Here is a 15,457-nt window from a genome sequence, read left to right as displayed (position 1 = left end):
GCTTTCAAGTAGCTCTACCTAGCGGGAAAAAATACATTTTTTAATTTCTGTAAAAAATAAAAAATGATGGTATTTGCTCTTCAACGTAACGAAAAATATAATTAGAAAATATAGATATTAAAAAGAACTTTACAGTGAATGTGACACTAGTGATATCTGACATACGTCAGAAATGCATTCTCACAGAGACCGAACTTTACCTACATTTTTGGTTGTTTTATTTCTGTGGGGAATATGTGGGGAATTATCATTTTTCTTTCCCCAAACGTGGGGAATTTCGACAATGCGTTTGGGGATTTTAGCAAATTACTGTCGGCAACACTGCGCGATTGTCTATGTCATTCTCTTTTGGTCGTCTCATTGTACTTACCTTGTGTTGTTTTATATTAATAAAAGATATTAATTACATTGAAGTCGTCGTATGATTTTATAACTAAAAGGACCGGCCAACACGCTACAATACATGGTGTCAGAAGTGTAAGTGAACTGGATTCACATCGTCGTGAAATAAGTAATGTCAACAAGTCGCCGCCTCGCCGCCAATAAACATGTCGGAAGATCAAAAACCCAAGAAATTATCGGGAATGTCATGTCCGCAGCCCATGTTGATGACTGGTAATTTAGCACAACAATGGAAGAAATGGGTGCAATCCTTCAAATTTTACATGCGCGCGTCCGGCATGGATGAAGAAAGCGATGGCAGAAAGGTAGCTTTATTTTTACATGTCATTGGGGAAAAAGGTGTGGATGTATTTAACACGTTCGGAAAAGACGAAGACAAAGTTAAATACGACGAGCTCATCGAGTTGTTTCAAAATCATTTTGCCCCAAAAGCTAACCTAACTTATGAATGTCACAATTTTTTCACATATAAACAAAGTGAAAACGAGTCGCTGGATGATTTTGCATGTGCACTAAAACTAAGGTCTCAAAACTGCGAGCTAGGAAAGCTGCAGGAACGTCTTGTCAAAATAATGTTCATATGCAACATGCATCAAAAGTACAACTATATCCGAGAAAGACTTTTGCTTGAAGACAAGTTAGATCTTGACAAGGCCTTAGAAGTGGCAAAAGCCATGCTAGCTTCAAGACATCAGACAGATGCATTGACAGCAGAACAAAGTTCAGTCATGTATAATAAAACTCAGTCAAGGTCTAAGTCAAATACAAGAAATAAAAGTCAACAACAACAGTCAAAAAAGGAAGTCTGTACAAAATGTAATCAAGTCCATCGTCACAAGTGTCCAGCATTGTCTCAAGTCTGCAGAAATTGCAATAAAGTCGGTCATTTTGCAGTATGTTGTCGGTCCAAGTCGAAGTCAGTCAAGTATGTCGAGTCAGATAACAACACCCATCAGGTACAGTCAGAAAAACAAGATTTATTCATTGGTCATATACAGTCGTCATCGTCAAGTGAGTGGACAATAAATATAAACATAAATAAGTCACAAGTGAGTTGTATTATTGATACAGGCAGTGATGTCAACATAATGTCAAAAAACGTCTATGATTCACTTAATATCAAAAAGGTATTGTCTAAAACTGATATTAAAATTAAGTCATACACTGGTAATAGTCTAGAAGTACTAGGTCAACAAAATTTACAATGTAAATTACAATTGAATGGCACCTACATGACAAAACAAATTAATTTTGTTATTGCAAATGTGAATTCTCCAACTGTGTTAGGTAAAATTACTTGCTCAGAAATTGGATTGATAAAAAGAGTTTTTTGTGTCGAGTCTACAAATAGTCACATGTCAGAAAATAATGATAGTCAATTGTCATTTGAAACAAATCAAAACGAGTCAAAGTCATGTCATGTAATTTGTCCTGAAGCCATGAAAAGTCAATCAGTACAGTCAAGTCAGTCACAGTCAAGTCAGTCACAGTCAAGTCAGTCACAGTCAAGTCAGTCACAAGATATAAATTTGTCTAAACTAATTGAATATAATAATTCTGTTTTTACCGGTCTTGGATGTCTTCCTGGTGAGTGTGTCATAAGTACAAATCCTGATGTCAAGCCAAAAGTCGATGCACCAAGGAAGGTACCATTCGCTCTACATCAAAGGCTTCAAGAAGAATTGGAGAAAATGGAAAACATGGATGTCATTGTCAAGGTCACAGAGCCAACTGAGTGGGTGAGTTCTTTGATTTTAGTCGAAAAGAAGAATGGTCAATTACGGGTATGTCTAGACCCCCGTAATCTAAATCAAGCGATTAACAGAACTCATTATCCTATTCCGTCCGTAGACATGGTTCGCGCCAAGGTCGCTGGTGCAAAATTCTACTCAACTTTAGATGCCAGTAGTGGATTTTGGATGTGTAAATTGAGTGAGAAGAGTTCTTACCTCACAACATTTAATACGCCATTTGGTCGTTATCGCTTCAAACGTCTTCCATATGGAGTCAACTGTGCCCCTGAGTACTTTCATAGAATAATGACAGAAATATTTGGTGACATACCAGGAGTGGCAGTATACAGCGATGATATTTTAGTCAGTGGACAAACACTACAAGAGCATAATGAACGCCTTAATATGGTATTCAACAGAGCCAAGGAATACAATGTCAAATTTAATAAAGAAAAATGTTCATTTGCCAAGGAGAGTATTAAATACCTGGGTCATATATTTTCAGCAGTCGGAATCACAGTCGATCCGGATAAAGTCAGAGCAATCCAAGAGATGCCGTCTCCTACTTGTCTAAAAGATTTACAAAGATTTCTAGGCATGCTTAATTACTTAAGTCCTTTTATTAAAAATATGGCATGTGAGACAGAAATTCTACGTCAGTTACTAAAGAAGTCTACTGATTGGCAGTGGAATGCTAATCATGAAGCAACATTTTGTCGTCTAAAACAATTAATATGTCAGGTCCCAGTCTTGTCACATTTTAATGTCAATGATCCTATTGTCATACAAAGTGATGCTAGTAGCTGTGCTGTCGGAGCAGTGTTGTTACAAAATCAACATCCTGTCTATTATGCATCAAAAACCTTAACGGAGTCACAGCAAAGAATGGCTCAAATAGAGAAGGAACTATATGCAATAGTCTTTGCCTGCGTCAAGTTCCACCAATTTATATATGGACAAACTGTAATGGTCGAAACAGATCATGCTCCGTTAATAACATTATTTAAAAAGCCTTTAGTCGAAGTCCCAACACGTCTACAGAGGATGATGTTGAAAATACAGTCATATAGTCTAAATGTAGTCTACAAGAAAGGCAGTCACATGTATATTGCTGATACATTGTCTAGAGCACCACTGTCAGAAACAAGCACAGATGAATTAGATGATGATGTGGTCGTGCACGTCAATTTACTTATTAAGTCATTACCTGTCTCTCCAGAACGTCTACAATGGCTAATCAAAGGCACTAATGAAGATGAAAGTCTACAAATTTTGAAAAAATATTGTAAAGAAGGATGGCCGTCGAGTAAAGCTCAAGTTCACAAAGATGTACAGGAATATTGGCAATATAGATTTGATCTACATACAGAAAATGATCTAATCTTCAGAAGTAACAGTATAGTCATACCTAAAAAATTAAGGCCAGATATCTTGAAAATAATACACAGTGGTCATCTAGGAATTGAAAGGTCTAAAGCGTTTGTCAGAGGTCATGTATTTTGGCCATTCATGTCAACAGATATAAAAAATCTTGTCGAGTCATGTCATACTTGCTTGTCACATAGAAGCTCAAATGCTCCTGAACCGCTTCTCCCACATGATGTCTCATTGCTTCCATGGGAAAAAGTTGGTGTTGATTTCATGGATTATAAGTCTAAAAAATTCATAGTCGTCCAAGATTATTACTCGAATTATATTGAATTGATGTCAGTGGCAAGTACTAACGCCAAAACAGTAATTGTTTGTCTTAAGAGTATCTTCAGTCGACATGGGATACCAGTAGAGTTATTCTCAGACAATGGTCCACCATTTAACTCTGCAGAATTTAAGAATTTTATTTTTGAATGGGGAATACACCATAACACGTCAAGTCCATACATACCAAGGTCAAATGGATTGGTAGAGTCAGCAGTCAAGATATGTAAACGTTTTCTTACTAAGTCAGACGAATCAGGAAGAGACCCATATCTTGCTTTGCTTCAATTCAGGAATACACCTAGAGGAAATCTACCATCTCCAGCACAACTGTTAATGTCACGTTCGCTGAGAACACAATTGCCTACAGTCACAAATAACTTAAAACCTAAAACAATCAAATTTCAAGATTATGTCAAGACAAAGGAAGAAAATAAGAAGAAAATGAAAGATTATTACGACAGAAAGACTAAAGTATTGCCAGAACTAAAAGAAGGAGATAAAGTCTATTTTAAGAAAATGCCAGATTCGCTATGGACTACAGGCACCGTCAAGTTTAAATGCGATCAGCCTAGGTCCTATACAATTGAAGGGTCTGATGGATTTATAGGAAGAAGAAATAGACAGCATATTTTGAAGCCACCACAGATACCACAAATGGAATTTTCTGAAGGGTCACAAAAGAGTCCAAATGTCAGAACGTCTCCTGTGTCACATACAGTAGCTCCGTCTATTGAAGAGCATACTACCCCGGTTCAAATGCGCACTCGGAGTGGAAGAGTCATAAGACCACCAAGACAGTTAGATTTATAAAAAATATACATATATATATTTGTTATGACTGTGAAGGACTGTCTGTAAATTTAGCTGTCTAGTAATAGTATAGACTAAGTTAAACATATTGTGTCTTAATTGTAATTACAAATTGTCTGTCTTAGCTGGTCAATAAGCTACTGTTAAACTATAGTGTTAAGTCAAGTCAAGCTGTAAAATTGTAATCATTTTACTTCTTTCTGATAAGGGGGATGTTGTATACGTCACTATTAGTTACGCACATCACTACAGCTGTCGCGATTGTCTATGTCATTCTCTTTTGGTCGTCTCATTGTACTTACCTTGTGTTGTTTTATATTAATAAAAGATATTAATTACATTGAAGTCGTCGTATGATTTTATAACTAAAAGGACCGGCCAACACGCTACAATACAATTTGTACTTTATGAATTAAACTAGTCACTAACTGCTATTATTTTATCATTAAGATTTGTTATTCATATTGTAATTGCCGTTAAGCCGTTGGTCCCGGCTGTTAGCCGTAAAAACACCGGTTGATTGAGGGGAGGCCTGTGCCCAGCAGTGGGAAGTATATAGGCTGTGTATGTTATGTTATTGTAATTGCATAAAACAATATATTTTTTTAAACGTTTTATTCGAGTTTCGGAGGTATGTAACCTAACCTCTATTGGGTATAAATATGTATACATACATATACAGGGGTATATCAAGTGGAATATTATCGGAAAGTATAGAATTGAAAAAAAAGACATGAATTTTGTGACGAAAAATTCCACTTGATTTTAACTCAGAATCATAAGCTGGATCATCCCTCTCAGTATTCGTTACGATGTCACTAACACCCTGTATCTATGCCTATCTGCCCTCTCTTAGTTTCAAATTTGTCTCTTTCCCGGTCTGCTGGAAGATATTTCTACTAGAAATAAGCTGACCCGTTTGTCCGTCTTGTTTGTCTACAAACTTGACTTTATTTAAGTTTATTTCAAGATCCAAAACTCTTAAGCGTAGTTCGAGTACTGTTTTGCTCTTAATTTAATCTAATCGTAGATTTTAAAGTATTGAAGGACCCCTTGTTGAGATATCGGAAGGTGCAATGGAAAAGATCACCTGTATCGGCGGTTTATTTTGGAAAAGTTGATAAGATTACGTTCGAAGTTCCAATAACATACATAAACGGGCTATGTACGGTCACGAGTTCAATTTGTCAAAAATGTGACATGGTACCAAAGTGTATACATATTAATGTATACACTTTAACTTAACACATTAACTTTTTTGACAAATTGAACTGTAAGTCTCACTAAATGTCAAATATGTTAGTGCGACAGAGTCCTAAAGTGGATACATTATATTGCTCATGACTGTACTAATATGTATACACTCTGAAACCGTGTCATTAACTTCTTCTATCATGTGGATTGTGAGGTGGATTACCAACCCTATCAACCCCGGTGTCAGGGTTACTATTGAGCAGCCTAAGGCCCCTGACATGACTCATGTAACGACTACGTACTTACATCAGTAAGTAGTAACCGGGACCAACGGCTTAACGTGACTTTCGAAGCACGGATCATCTTACTTTCGGACAATCAGGTGGTCAGCCTGTCCTGATCAAACTGGGGATCACAAAGTGATTTTTGTGATATGTCCCAACCAGGATTTGAACCCGTAACCTCCGGATCGTGAGCCCAACGCTCAACCACTGGACCACGGAGGCAGTATTGACCTGAATAGGAAAGTGTGACGAACACTAATGACTCATTACATTACAATAAACAAAGGCCAGTGTAGCACTAGTATAACTAGTAATCAGTCACGTAGTGATAAGAACAGATCATTGACATAGCTCATGACATGACTAATCTCAAGTGCATGCAATAAGTTGTTCACATATTTGTAAATACTACACTTCCTCCTTGATGGAAGGACCTCCGTGGTCCAGTGGTTTGAGCGCTGGGCTCACGATCCGGAGGTCCCGGGTTCAAATACCGGTGGAGACATATCACAAAAATCACTTTGTGATCCCTAGTTTGGTTACGACATTAAAGGCTGATCACCTGATTGTCCGAAAGTAAGATGATCCGTGTTTCGGAAGTCACGTTAAGCTGTTGGTCCCGGTTACTACTTACTGATGTAAGTAGTCGTTACATGAGCCACGTCAGGGGCCATTCGGGGCACAATAGTAACCCTGACACCAGGGTTGATGGAGTTGGTAATAATATTTAGGTGGTGCGAGACCTCAAAGAGGCACCCTCAGCCCCTCAAAATACAAAACCCAGCTTTCCTCTAGATACGGGGCTGCTGGCCAGGGTGGACCAGTCTTGTTGATTTATGATGCGAACATGAATTCGAAAACAAATTCAACAAACAAACAAACCTTCCCAGGTTCGGGGTCCCCCCAAAGTGAGAAATTCCACTTGATATTAACTCAGAATAATGAGCTGAATCATCCCCCTCAGTATTCGTTACGACGTCACTTACACCCTGTATATAAATTCAAAATTTCAAAATTTAGCCCAACGTGTTGGCCCGCTATGGTTTAGCAACCACTGGATCACGGAGGTCGACGACCGGTAGTGTCTTTAGATAAAAAAAAACACTGTTGCTTCAGAGACAGCGGCGTAGCGTAGTGGGGGCGGCAGGGGCGGTCCGCCCCGGGCGGCACTTTTTAGGGGGCGGCAAAATTTCACAATCTATAATCCATAATATATAAAAAAATGAAACCCGTTTTCCGTTGTCACGACATAACATAAAAACGGCTTGACCGATTTGGCTGTTTTTTTTTTTAGTTAACTAATAATCCGTACAAGGTTCTTACGGAAAAACATATTAAGAAAATCTCTCATAAAGATTGAAAAATATACATTTAATTTTGCATATTTTAAAAAACGCCCGTAACGCATATAAACGTCATTCAATTTAAAACAAAAAAATCTGTGGTAATTGTAAATTGAAATATCTAAATAAAAGGGCGGCAAAATTTCTCTTCCGCCCCGGGCGGCCGACACCCACGCTACGCCGCTGTTCAGGGAATACCACGGCTGTAAAGGAGCAACCACACAGAAAAGACTGCCCAGTCCAGCAGAGAAGAAGAAATAAAAAGGTCGCTCACCACATCCAAAGCTTGTCCATCCTCATCATCAACTCGCTCCTTGCGCACTCTCAGCGGCTCCACAAACAGCTGGGAATTCTCATTCACTACAACTGCAACTTCTCCCTTCTGATTGAGGAATTCAAACTTGAGTGGGTCCGCCGTTATGACCACCTTGTGGCCCTGGGTGTTGATAAGAGTCAACTTGCCGTTTTCGTTGGACGCCAACCGGAGTCTGGAACAATCATTGATAATGTATTCAGGGTGTAATTGACACTTGTTGAATGAGGACTCCTTCGATGAGCGCCTGCATGCCAGTACGCAGAGAACTGGCCACCAGCGCGAGTCAAGTTTGATGAGACAAATGGCTGTAACACTAATTTTACAGTTAACCCCGAAACTACAAGAAGAATAAGTATAAATTTCATAATAACGTAAAATCGTAAAATTACCTAACTGATAATTTGTATGTTAAATCTTCTTCTATCATGTGGGTTGTGAGGTGGAGTACCAACCTCATCAACCCTGGTGTCAGGGTTACTATTGAGCCGCCAAAGGCCCCTGACATGGCTCATGTAACGACTACTTACTTACTTACATCAGTAAGTAGTAACCGGGACCAAGGGCTTAACGTGCCTTCCGAAGCACGGATCATCTTACTTTCGGACAATCAGGTGATCAGCCTGTAATGTCCTAACCAAACTAGGGACCACAAAGTCATCTTTGTGATATGTCCCCACCGGGAATCGAACCCAGGACCTCCGGATCGTGAGCCCAACGCTCAACAACTGGACCACGGGGGTTGTTAAATAAACTACATACATACATGAACTCGGAGTAAGCAGAGCCTACTGAATTCCATTTGCAATCCTGAGACACTTCTCTTGCTTACTCCACATTCATAAATCGTTCCATACGCATGCCGTTTCAGAGTAAATCGTATTGAACCTTTTCTAAGGACATCTCAAAATCAAGTTTAGTTTCTTTTCTTATTGTTTTCTTTTTGCCGCGTGTAAACATAAATTCCTTGCGCTTTTCATTCGTTTCCATTCACAGCAATTCTTTGAATACTCGCATTATGTTTATCATCATTACGTCTGTGGTCCAGCGGTTGAGCGTTGGGCTCACCAATCGGAGGTCCCGGGTTCGAATCTCGACGTACTTTTAAGTTTTTAAATTTAATTTCTAAGCTTTATGTTTTGCAGTGGAGCAGCGAGGTGGAGTATGCTCCATACCCCCTCCAGTAGATTGAGGGGAGGCCTGTGCCCAGCAGTGGGACATATATAGGCGGTTTACGTTATGTATGTTTTTCTCTCTTTATTCTCGGCTTTTACTAGGTTTGATTATTCCTAGTATAACCATGAAAAAAGGATGGAATAGTAAGTTTTTATTTATAAGGCCGTTAATATCCGGCTGATTGGCTGTTGAAAGAGGCTGCGATAAAGATTTATAGCTCAGCTAATTGGTCAGGCACCTACGTTTTACGTATGTTTTATTCTGAATCATGCATGACGATATACCATCGTAATAATTGATAGCACTTTGCCAGTGCAAAATAGAGCAATCCTTGTGTGACAGTCATCTCTTTTAAAAAACGAATTGGACAATGGTGCTAATTCCTGTAAATACCATCTAATTTTATTTTAAGTTATATCTGTCATTTTCTTATCCGCCGAAAAGGAAAGGGACGGGTAATCGACAAGCATAACATTTATGGAACACACGTCAATTTTAAGCACAAATCTAAAACAACCGTCTAAAAATTTTACATCCGTCAATAACCCGACACAGTTAAGTAGACAGCACGTCAAACGGATTGCATACCAGCGACGTACCTTTGATTCGCCCGGGTTATTCATTCATTGACTCATTCTTCCTAAAATTAAGAGCTGTGAATCATCCGTCTCTTTCCTTTTCGACGGATATGAAAATTACGGATATAACTTAAAATAAAATTAGGCGGTGTCTGCAGGAATCAGGGCCAATTACCATATAAAAAAAAGATATTGAGTATGCTACACCGACAAGAGCGTGGCTCTTAAATTGATGATGATGACCATAAAACACAACTACTGAATAGTCGAATACAGGCGCTTGTCAGTTAAAACTGCCTGCCTCAGATAATAATAATAATGCAATAGTCCTACACGAACCGGGGATTGTCTTTGGGTGCACTCCCATAGTGTATACAGGGATAATCGCCGGTTGGTGTCATATCACATTTAGATTAAATTGTCTTAAGGGCCTCTACGTGTTGGCTTCGGCGCCACGCACGCTTTCCAAAAGTCCGGGACTTCATAGTCCCGAGATATAAAAATGACAAACATAATAATAATAAAATACATTCTTTAAATACTTTTGTATGAAATATAAAATAACAATAAGAGATATTACAGGCTGTGTAAATATGATTATATGTAGTTGACAAAGAATAAATATTCGAGTATTGACAATCACTTAAATATTAAAGTTATTGTTACAACCACATATTCAATAACAATTCTGATTCTTCCATTAACAAATTGACCTAGTTTTCAAAACATAAGAGCCAAAATGTAGTTTGTTATGATTTGATGACTATCAAAATATAATGTCTGTCTACAACTCTACAGGCAGCATAGAGAATTGAAACATAATAAGTATGTAATTATGTGTGTTGTAAAAGTCAACTAAGTGATTGTTTCTATTCAACATGATTAGAGATTTCCCGAGTAATTTTCGGATCCCGAGATTTCCGGATTTTGCATAAAAAATTCCGGGATCCCGTTTTGGGGATTTTACATTATAAATTCCGGGATTTATATAATAGTATTTAAAAAAGTGCAAATGGTAAACATAAACAGAATTAAAACTGTAAATAGTCTCAATTCAACATGAATGCACATCAAATCAAATAATTAAGAGAATATCTAAATTAGTTTATAATAACGTAGCAATAAGTAAGTAATCATGCCTGTATTTCTAAAGGGCTAGGCAGAGGTGTTTTTGTTTGTTGTTTTGCTTTTAATTTAAAATATTGGATAAAATATTTAAAAATTCGTAATATTGAATAATCCCAACAATTCCGGGATTCATTTTCATCTTTCCCGGTATATTAGGGACCGAAAAAACGATCCCGAAATTAACGATGACGACGGAAGTTAGGGAATATTTGTGTGAGTTCATTTATTATTATATATCACTATATATAATTATCTATTGTATAAAATGTAGCAGATAGTTTGTATTTTTAACTATGCTGTAACTTTCTAATAATTCTAACAATGTCAACACATAAATTATTTTCCTTTTTGTGGCCAAACATGAGATCGGTTGACTGACCTTTTTCATGGAAATTTTTGTGTATAGAGAATACGTAGATCTTACCCGTCAGCCGCGGGCTCCCCGTCGAGCGCCAGCTGAGTCCTGTAGCGTGGATACAGGGGATCCGCCTCATCAATCTCAATGCGGAATGTACCGTCCACTAGCGCTGACAGTCGGAGGGCATAATGCCACTAGATGGAAAGAAATATTAAGAATAAGAACTGTTTTATTGCAAATGTTCGTACAAAGTGTGGTGTTATAAAAATACAGTAGTAAGTATTATAGTTTCAACATAGACCTGGTAAGGGCACTGCAACTGGTAGAGAGGACAACATACTTAATTATTATTACTCAGTGATAACATTATAGTGATAATATTTATTTTGCTTTGCTTATTGAATCAAGGAAGAGAGGACCTACAAAGGAAGTTACATTAGAATAAAAGAAAAATAAAAATGTTAAACATAACACCTACTCTTTTTTAGAATTTGGTAAAAAAATAATAATCATTACTGTCACCTTATTAGATTTTCAATTTATTACAATTATGAGATATTTAATAGATAAAAGACAGTAAGACATTTTTTTCAGCTTTACAAGGAAAATGGACCACTTTTTCAAAAATTTATAGACCACTTTTCTGTGGCTGCTTATTTTTTTAAATTTATGCTACAAGTGACACAAACAAATAGGTTCGAAAAACAAAAAAAAGTGTTATAATATGCATAGATAGAAATCATCAAAATTGCAGTATATAATGTTGCATTTATAATTACCTTCTATTGCTTCATGGCTTATATATCACATAATTGATGTTATGCTTTAATACTGTTATCATTATCAAAGATTAAAATCACCCTATTTTGTGTAAGTAGGTAGTAGTTTATTCATTGAATTACCTATATAGATAGCTTTTATCAAGCTAATATGAAGTAATCAAAATGCAGGTTTCAGCAGTAAGAAACTGGAAGGTAAACCCATTCCAATTATAACTTGGCTCGAATCCAAAAATGTGTGCAATTTATCAGAATTTGACAACATCAATTACAAAATAAGGGTATTACCAAAACGACTTTCTTGTCGCCTTCGTAGTCCATTGTGTTGACCTCCGCCGACAGGACATTTCCGTGTACTATTACGGTGTCTAGATTCAACACATACTGCGACTTTTCGGGCTTTAGCGCTCTTAGGCGTTTGCAAAACCCGGACTGTTCACAAGTCTTAAAATTATTCCTATCCACGCCAAAACAACCGCTAATCGCCAACGCGGCCACCAGAACGAGGCCTAAGGTCCTCATCCTGTAACAGAAACACTTTTTTTTCACTAAACACAAAATACAACTAACACAAGAAGTAACAAAGACCGGCTGTAGAGGCGTGCACGAAGTAATCCATTATTTCTCGACTTACCTCGCGGAAATTCCGAAACTTTGCTATGAGAAGTTGCTAAATAACTTTCTTGAAAATTTTCTATAAAATCATAGTTAACTGCAGCCCGTTAATTTAATAAATTTTAAAAGAATCCGATTAATCCACACGCTCGCATTACGTGGAAAAATTCTGTTTGACAATGAATAAGTGTTGCCAATTTTTTTATATTTATTACTACCACTATCATCGACTCGATAACGATGTTAAGATATCGAGAATCGATAACCATTCTTGACGATTAACACAAGTAGCAAGTCATAGACATAGAAAATGTAGCAAGTAGATGACATGACCATGACAGTCGAAGTCGAATGAAAACGAGCAAAAGTTGTGCAAATGTCAAACGGGTCAAGTGGAAATGTTATCGCCGGCAAAACTTGCTTTTATTTGCAAATATTTTCCCTATTCGATTTGTACCGGCCTTCAGCAAACACGTTTGTTCGATAGTCTTGTGAAAATGACGACTGAGCCTAAGATGGTGACTGAGAAGAAGCGTATTTTGGAGTTACCTTTAGAAGAAAAAAGAAAATTATACAGATCACAAGATTTTCTTATTGTCGATAAAGTAGATCCGTGGTGCAACTATGTGATCAGGAATAAGCATCTGGCAACAAAAAAACATACTTTGGATGACCTCAACGAATTTAAGAAAATAACATTGGACCCCGAATTGAATAAGAAATTATCTGAAAAGGTGTCTATTTATAAGGGAGATATAACTAAGTTGGAGGTGAGTTATTATTATTATTATCTTTGTCGTCAAGCTATGAGGATAAAACAGTTTATCGTCGACAATGCATAATTTAAATAATAGCCTGTACAATGTTCAAGTGTTCTACTGATTGGTATGTAAAACAAATTATAAATAGATGTGTTCATTGCAACATGTATGTTAGGACAAAAAAGTGGTACATATTTTACTTGAACATACTTATTTTATCTATACACTACACACGCCTGTGATGTCTAACGGGGTGAGCAGAGCTACAAGTAATCAAAATACAACTTGTAGGCACTTTCATTACAAGGTTCTGAGATCATTATTAAAAATGACAATATCTTAACAGGGGTAAAATGTACCCTTTGATTTTGTATCAAATAGTAACATTATTAGTTGTCACTTGTGGCTTGGATGCTCTGTTCACCCCATTAGAGGGTAAAGGTGTGATTTTTATATGTATATTGATAAAAGTGCCCAATATAAATTCTAGGTGGATGCCATTGTGAATGCTGCCAACTCCTTGTTGAGGGCAGGAGGTGGTGTTGATGGAGCCATACATCGTGCTGCTGGACCGCTGCTTCAGGTTTTTAATTTATTCTTTTATTACTATTATCTACCACATACCTACCACCATATCAGTGCACAACAAAGAAGAATGGAGAAAAATGGGGGAGGCCTTTCTCCAAGGCACACAGATTTTGTTATTGTACATCGTAGAATAAGGAAAAACTTTAAAACGTAACTTCTGTGTCTAAGGCTATAAATAAATAAATTCTACATACCAACTTTAATAGGTACCAATATTTTGTTGTTTATTATTAAGTTTTAATAACAATTTGAATAGAATCCTATTTTTCTTTATGGCTTGACAAAAAACAAACTAAAATTGGTCTTTGAAAAGACCAATTTGATCTTTCATTAATTGAAAGGTTAAAATTTAAATGTAGATAAATGACAGGGAAATATCTTAAACTATTGGGCAATCTCCTTACTGAACTGTTTTTCATTCAATTCAATTACTATTTTATATTTTTTACAGCAAGAATGCAACACTCTTGGTGGATGTCCTACAGGGCAAGCCAAAGTGACTGGAGGATATGACTTGCCTGCTAAATGTGAGTAAGCTTCACAATGTGGACATCCTATTATCTTATTATCCACATCTTATGAATTTATTGGTACTACCTAATTCATATTATGCGTCAGAAAAAAGTTACATTTCTTTATACAGCTATTGTGGTAAGGGCATATTACAATACCCAAACCCAATCCATTGAGTGTATAGGTCAAATACTAGGTATAAAATGTAAGGCGAAATAGTGGCTCCATGCACCAATGACCTAGTAAATAAATAAAAAAAAAACTGGGATTTCCAATGTGAGCATCACCTTTAAATATTATTTGCAATATTTATGAGCCTTTAGAGATATCCAACTAGCATTTTATTTACTGATTGCAGTCATTTTATTTTAAATAATCGCCATTTTATATTACTTTTCCTTTTTCAGACGTAATCCACACAGTAGGCCCTCAAGACGGGTCAGCACCTGCTCTGCAGAAATGCTACATAAACAGTCTGGCACATCACAAAGAGTACAATATCCAGACCATAGCGTTTCCATGCATCTCCACGGGAATATACGGCTTCCCTAACCGTCTTGCTGCACATATCGCGCTACAAATCGCCAGACAGTTCCTCGAAAAGAACGAAAAATTCGAACGGATCATATTCTGCACATTCATGCCCATTGATATCGACATCTACGAGACTTTATTGCAAATGTATTTCCCTGTACAGGAATGGAATTACAATGATGGCGCTTCAGCCACTGAGAAAGGTGAATAATGTTTTAAAGACTGTTTTTGGAGTTTGAAAGAATGAACGCCCACTTTTTATGTCGCTGCGCGTAAGCCACAGCCACATGTGCGACTATGGTTTTAACTGAAATAATGACATAAATTGTCGCATCTACTACATTGACAACTTTCTTACTTTTATATAATATATTATCATGTATGTTTTGGTTTTAAACCTTTATTTGTTAACTTTAGATATAATCAATAAAAATATGTGTAAGTCATACAAGATTTACTTTATTTTAGATCTAGCCTACTAGCGGTAGCAAGATTAGTTCTAAACAAAATAATTTTAGGAAATCTATATACCCGGATCTATAAGTGAATATATCTGTTTTTATTATTATTATTGAATGTATACTTATTATTATCTACTTACACATATACTTTCGTATACTTTCAAATTTAAACATATTGTCTCTTTGAAG

The 15,457-nt window shown here is 36.8% G+C and overlaps 3 protein-coding genes across 5 annotated transcripts in view; 2 read left to right on the top strand and 1 right to left on the bottom strand.

Moving 5' to 3' along the window:
* LOC126378051 (neutral alpha-glucosidase AB) overlaps positions 1-12,601 on the bottom strand; it is a 35,096-nt gene extending 22,495 nt beyond the window's left edge. The window contains exons 1-4 of one of the 2 annotated variants that reach the window (XM_050026154.1): positions 12,431-12,601; positions 12,085-12,319; positions 11,084-11,211; positions 7,739-7,952 (exon numbers count right to left, since the gene is read on the bottom strand). In XM_050026154.1, the coding sequence (XP_049882111.1) occupies positions 7,739-7,952; positions 11,084-11,211; positions 12,085-12,318 (576 nt within the window). In that variant the 5' untranslated portion in view covers position 12,319; positions 12,431-12,601. The remainder of the gene's footprint in view (positions 1-7,738; positions 7,953-11,083; positions 11,212-12,084; positions 12,320-12,430) is intronic. The other variant, XM_050026155.1, reaches the window with a different exon arrangement.
* LOC126378095 (uncharacterized) lies at positions 372-4,918 on the top strand. 2 transcript variants are annotated; one of them, XM_050026261.1, is made up of 2 exons: positions 372-2,141; positions 3,355-4,918. In XM_050026261.1, the coding sequence occupies exons 1-2, from the start codon at positions 549-551 to the stop codon at positions 3,370-3,372; spliced, it is 1,611 nt and encodes a 536-aa protein (XP_049882218.1). In that variant the 5' UTR covers positions 372-548; the 3' UTR covers positions 3,373-4,918. The 2 variants fall into 2 exon arrangements, with proteins under 2 accessions (XP_049882218.1, XP_049882217.1); XM_050026260.1 differs by having other exon boundaries at positions 2,254-4,918.
* Positions 12,602-12,773: 172 nt separating the features above from the next.
* Positions 12,774-15,258, top strand: LOC126378172 (macro domain-containing protein RSc0334-like). Its single transcript, XM_050026371.1, has 4 exons — positions 12,774-13,181; positions 13,663-13,755; positions 14,212-14,287; positions 14,681-15,258. The coding sequence occupies exons 1-4, from the start codon at positions 12,810-12,812 to the stop codon at positions 15,016-15,018; spliced, it is 879 nt and encodes a 292-aa protein (XP_049882328.1). The 5' UTR covers positions 12,774-12,809; the 3' UTR covers positions 15,019-15,258.
* Positions 15,259-15,457: the final 199 nt, after the last annotated feature.

This window comes from Pectinophora gossypiella, chromosome 25, assembly GCF_024362695.1.
Source record: "Pectinophora gossypiella chromosome 25, ilPecGoss1.1, whole genome shotgun sequence".
Taxonomy (NCBI): domain Eukaryota; kingdom Metazoa; phylum Arthropoda; class Insecta; order Lepidoptera; family Gelechiidae; genus Pectinophora; species Pectinophora gossypiella.
The sequence above is the reverse complement of the archived record's forward strand: the minus strand, read 5'-3'. Positions and strand labels throughout refer to the sequence as shown.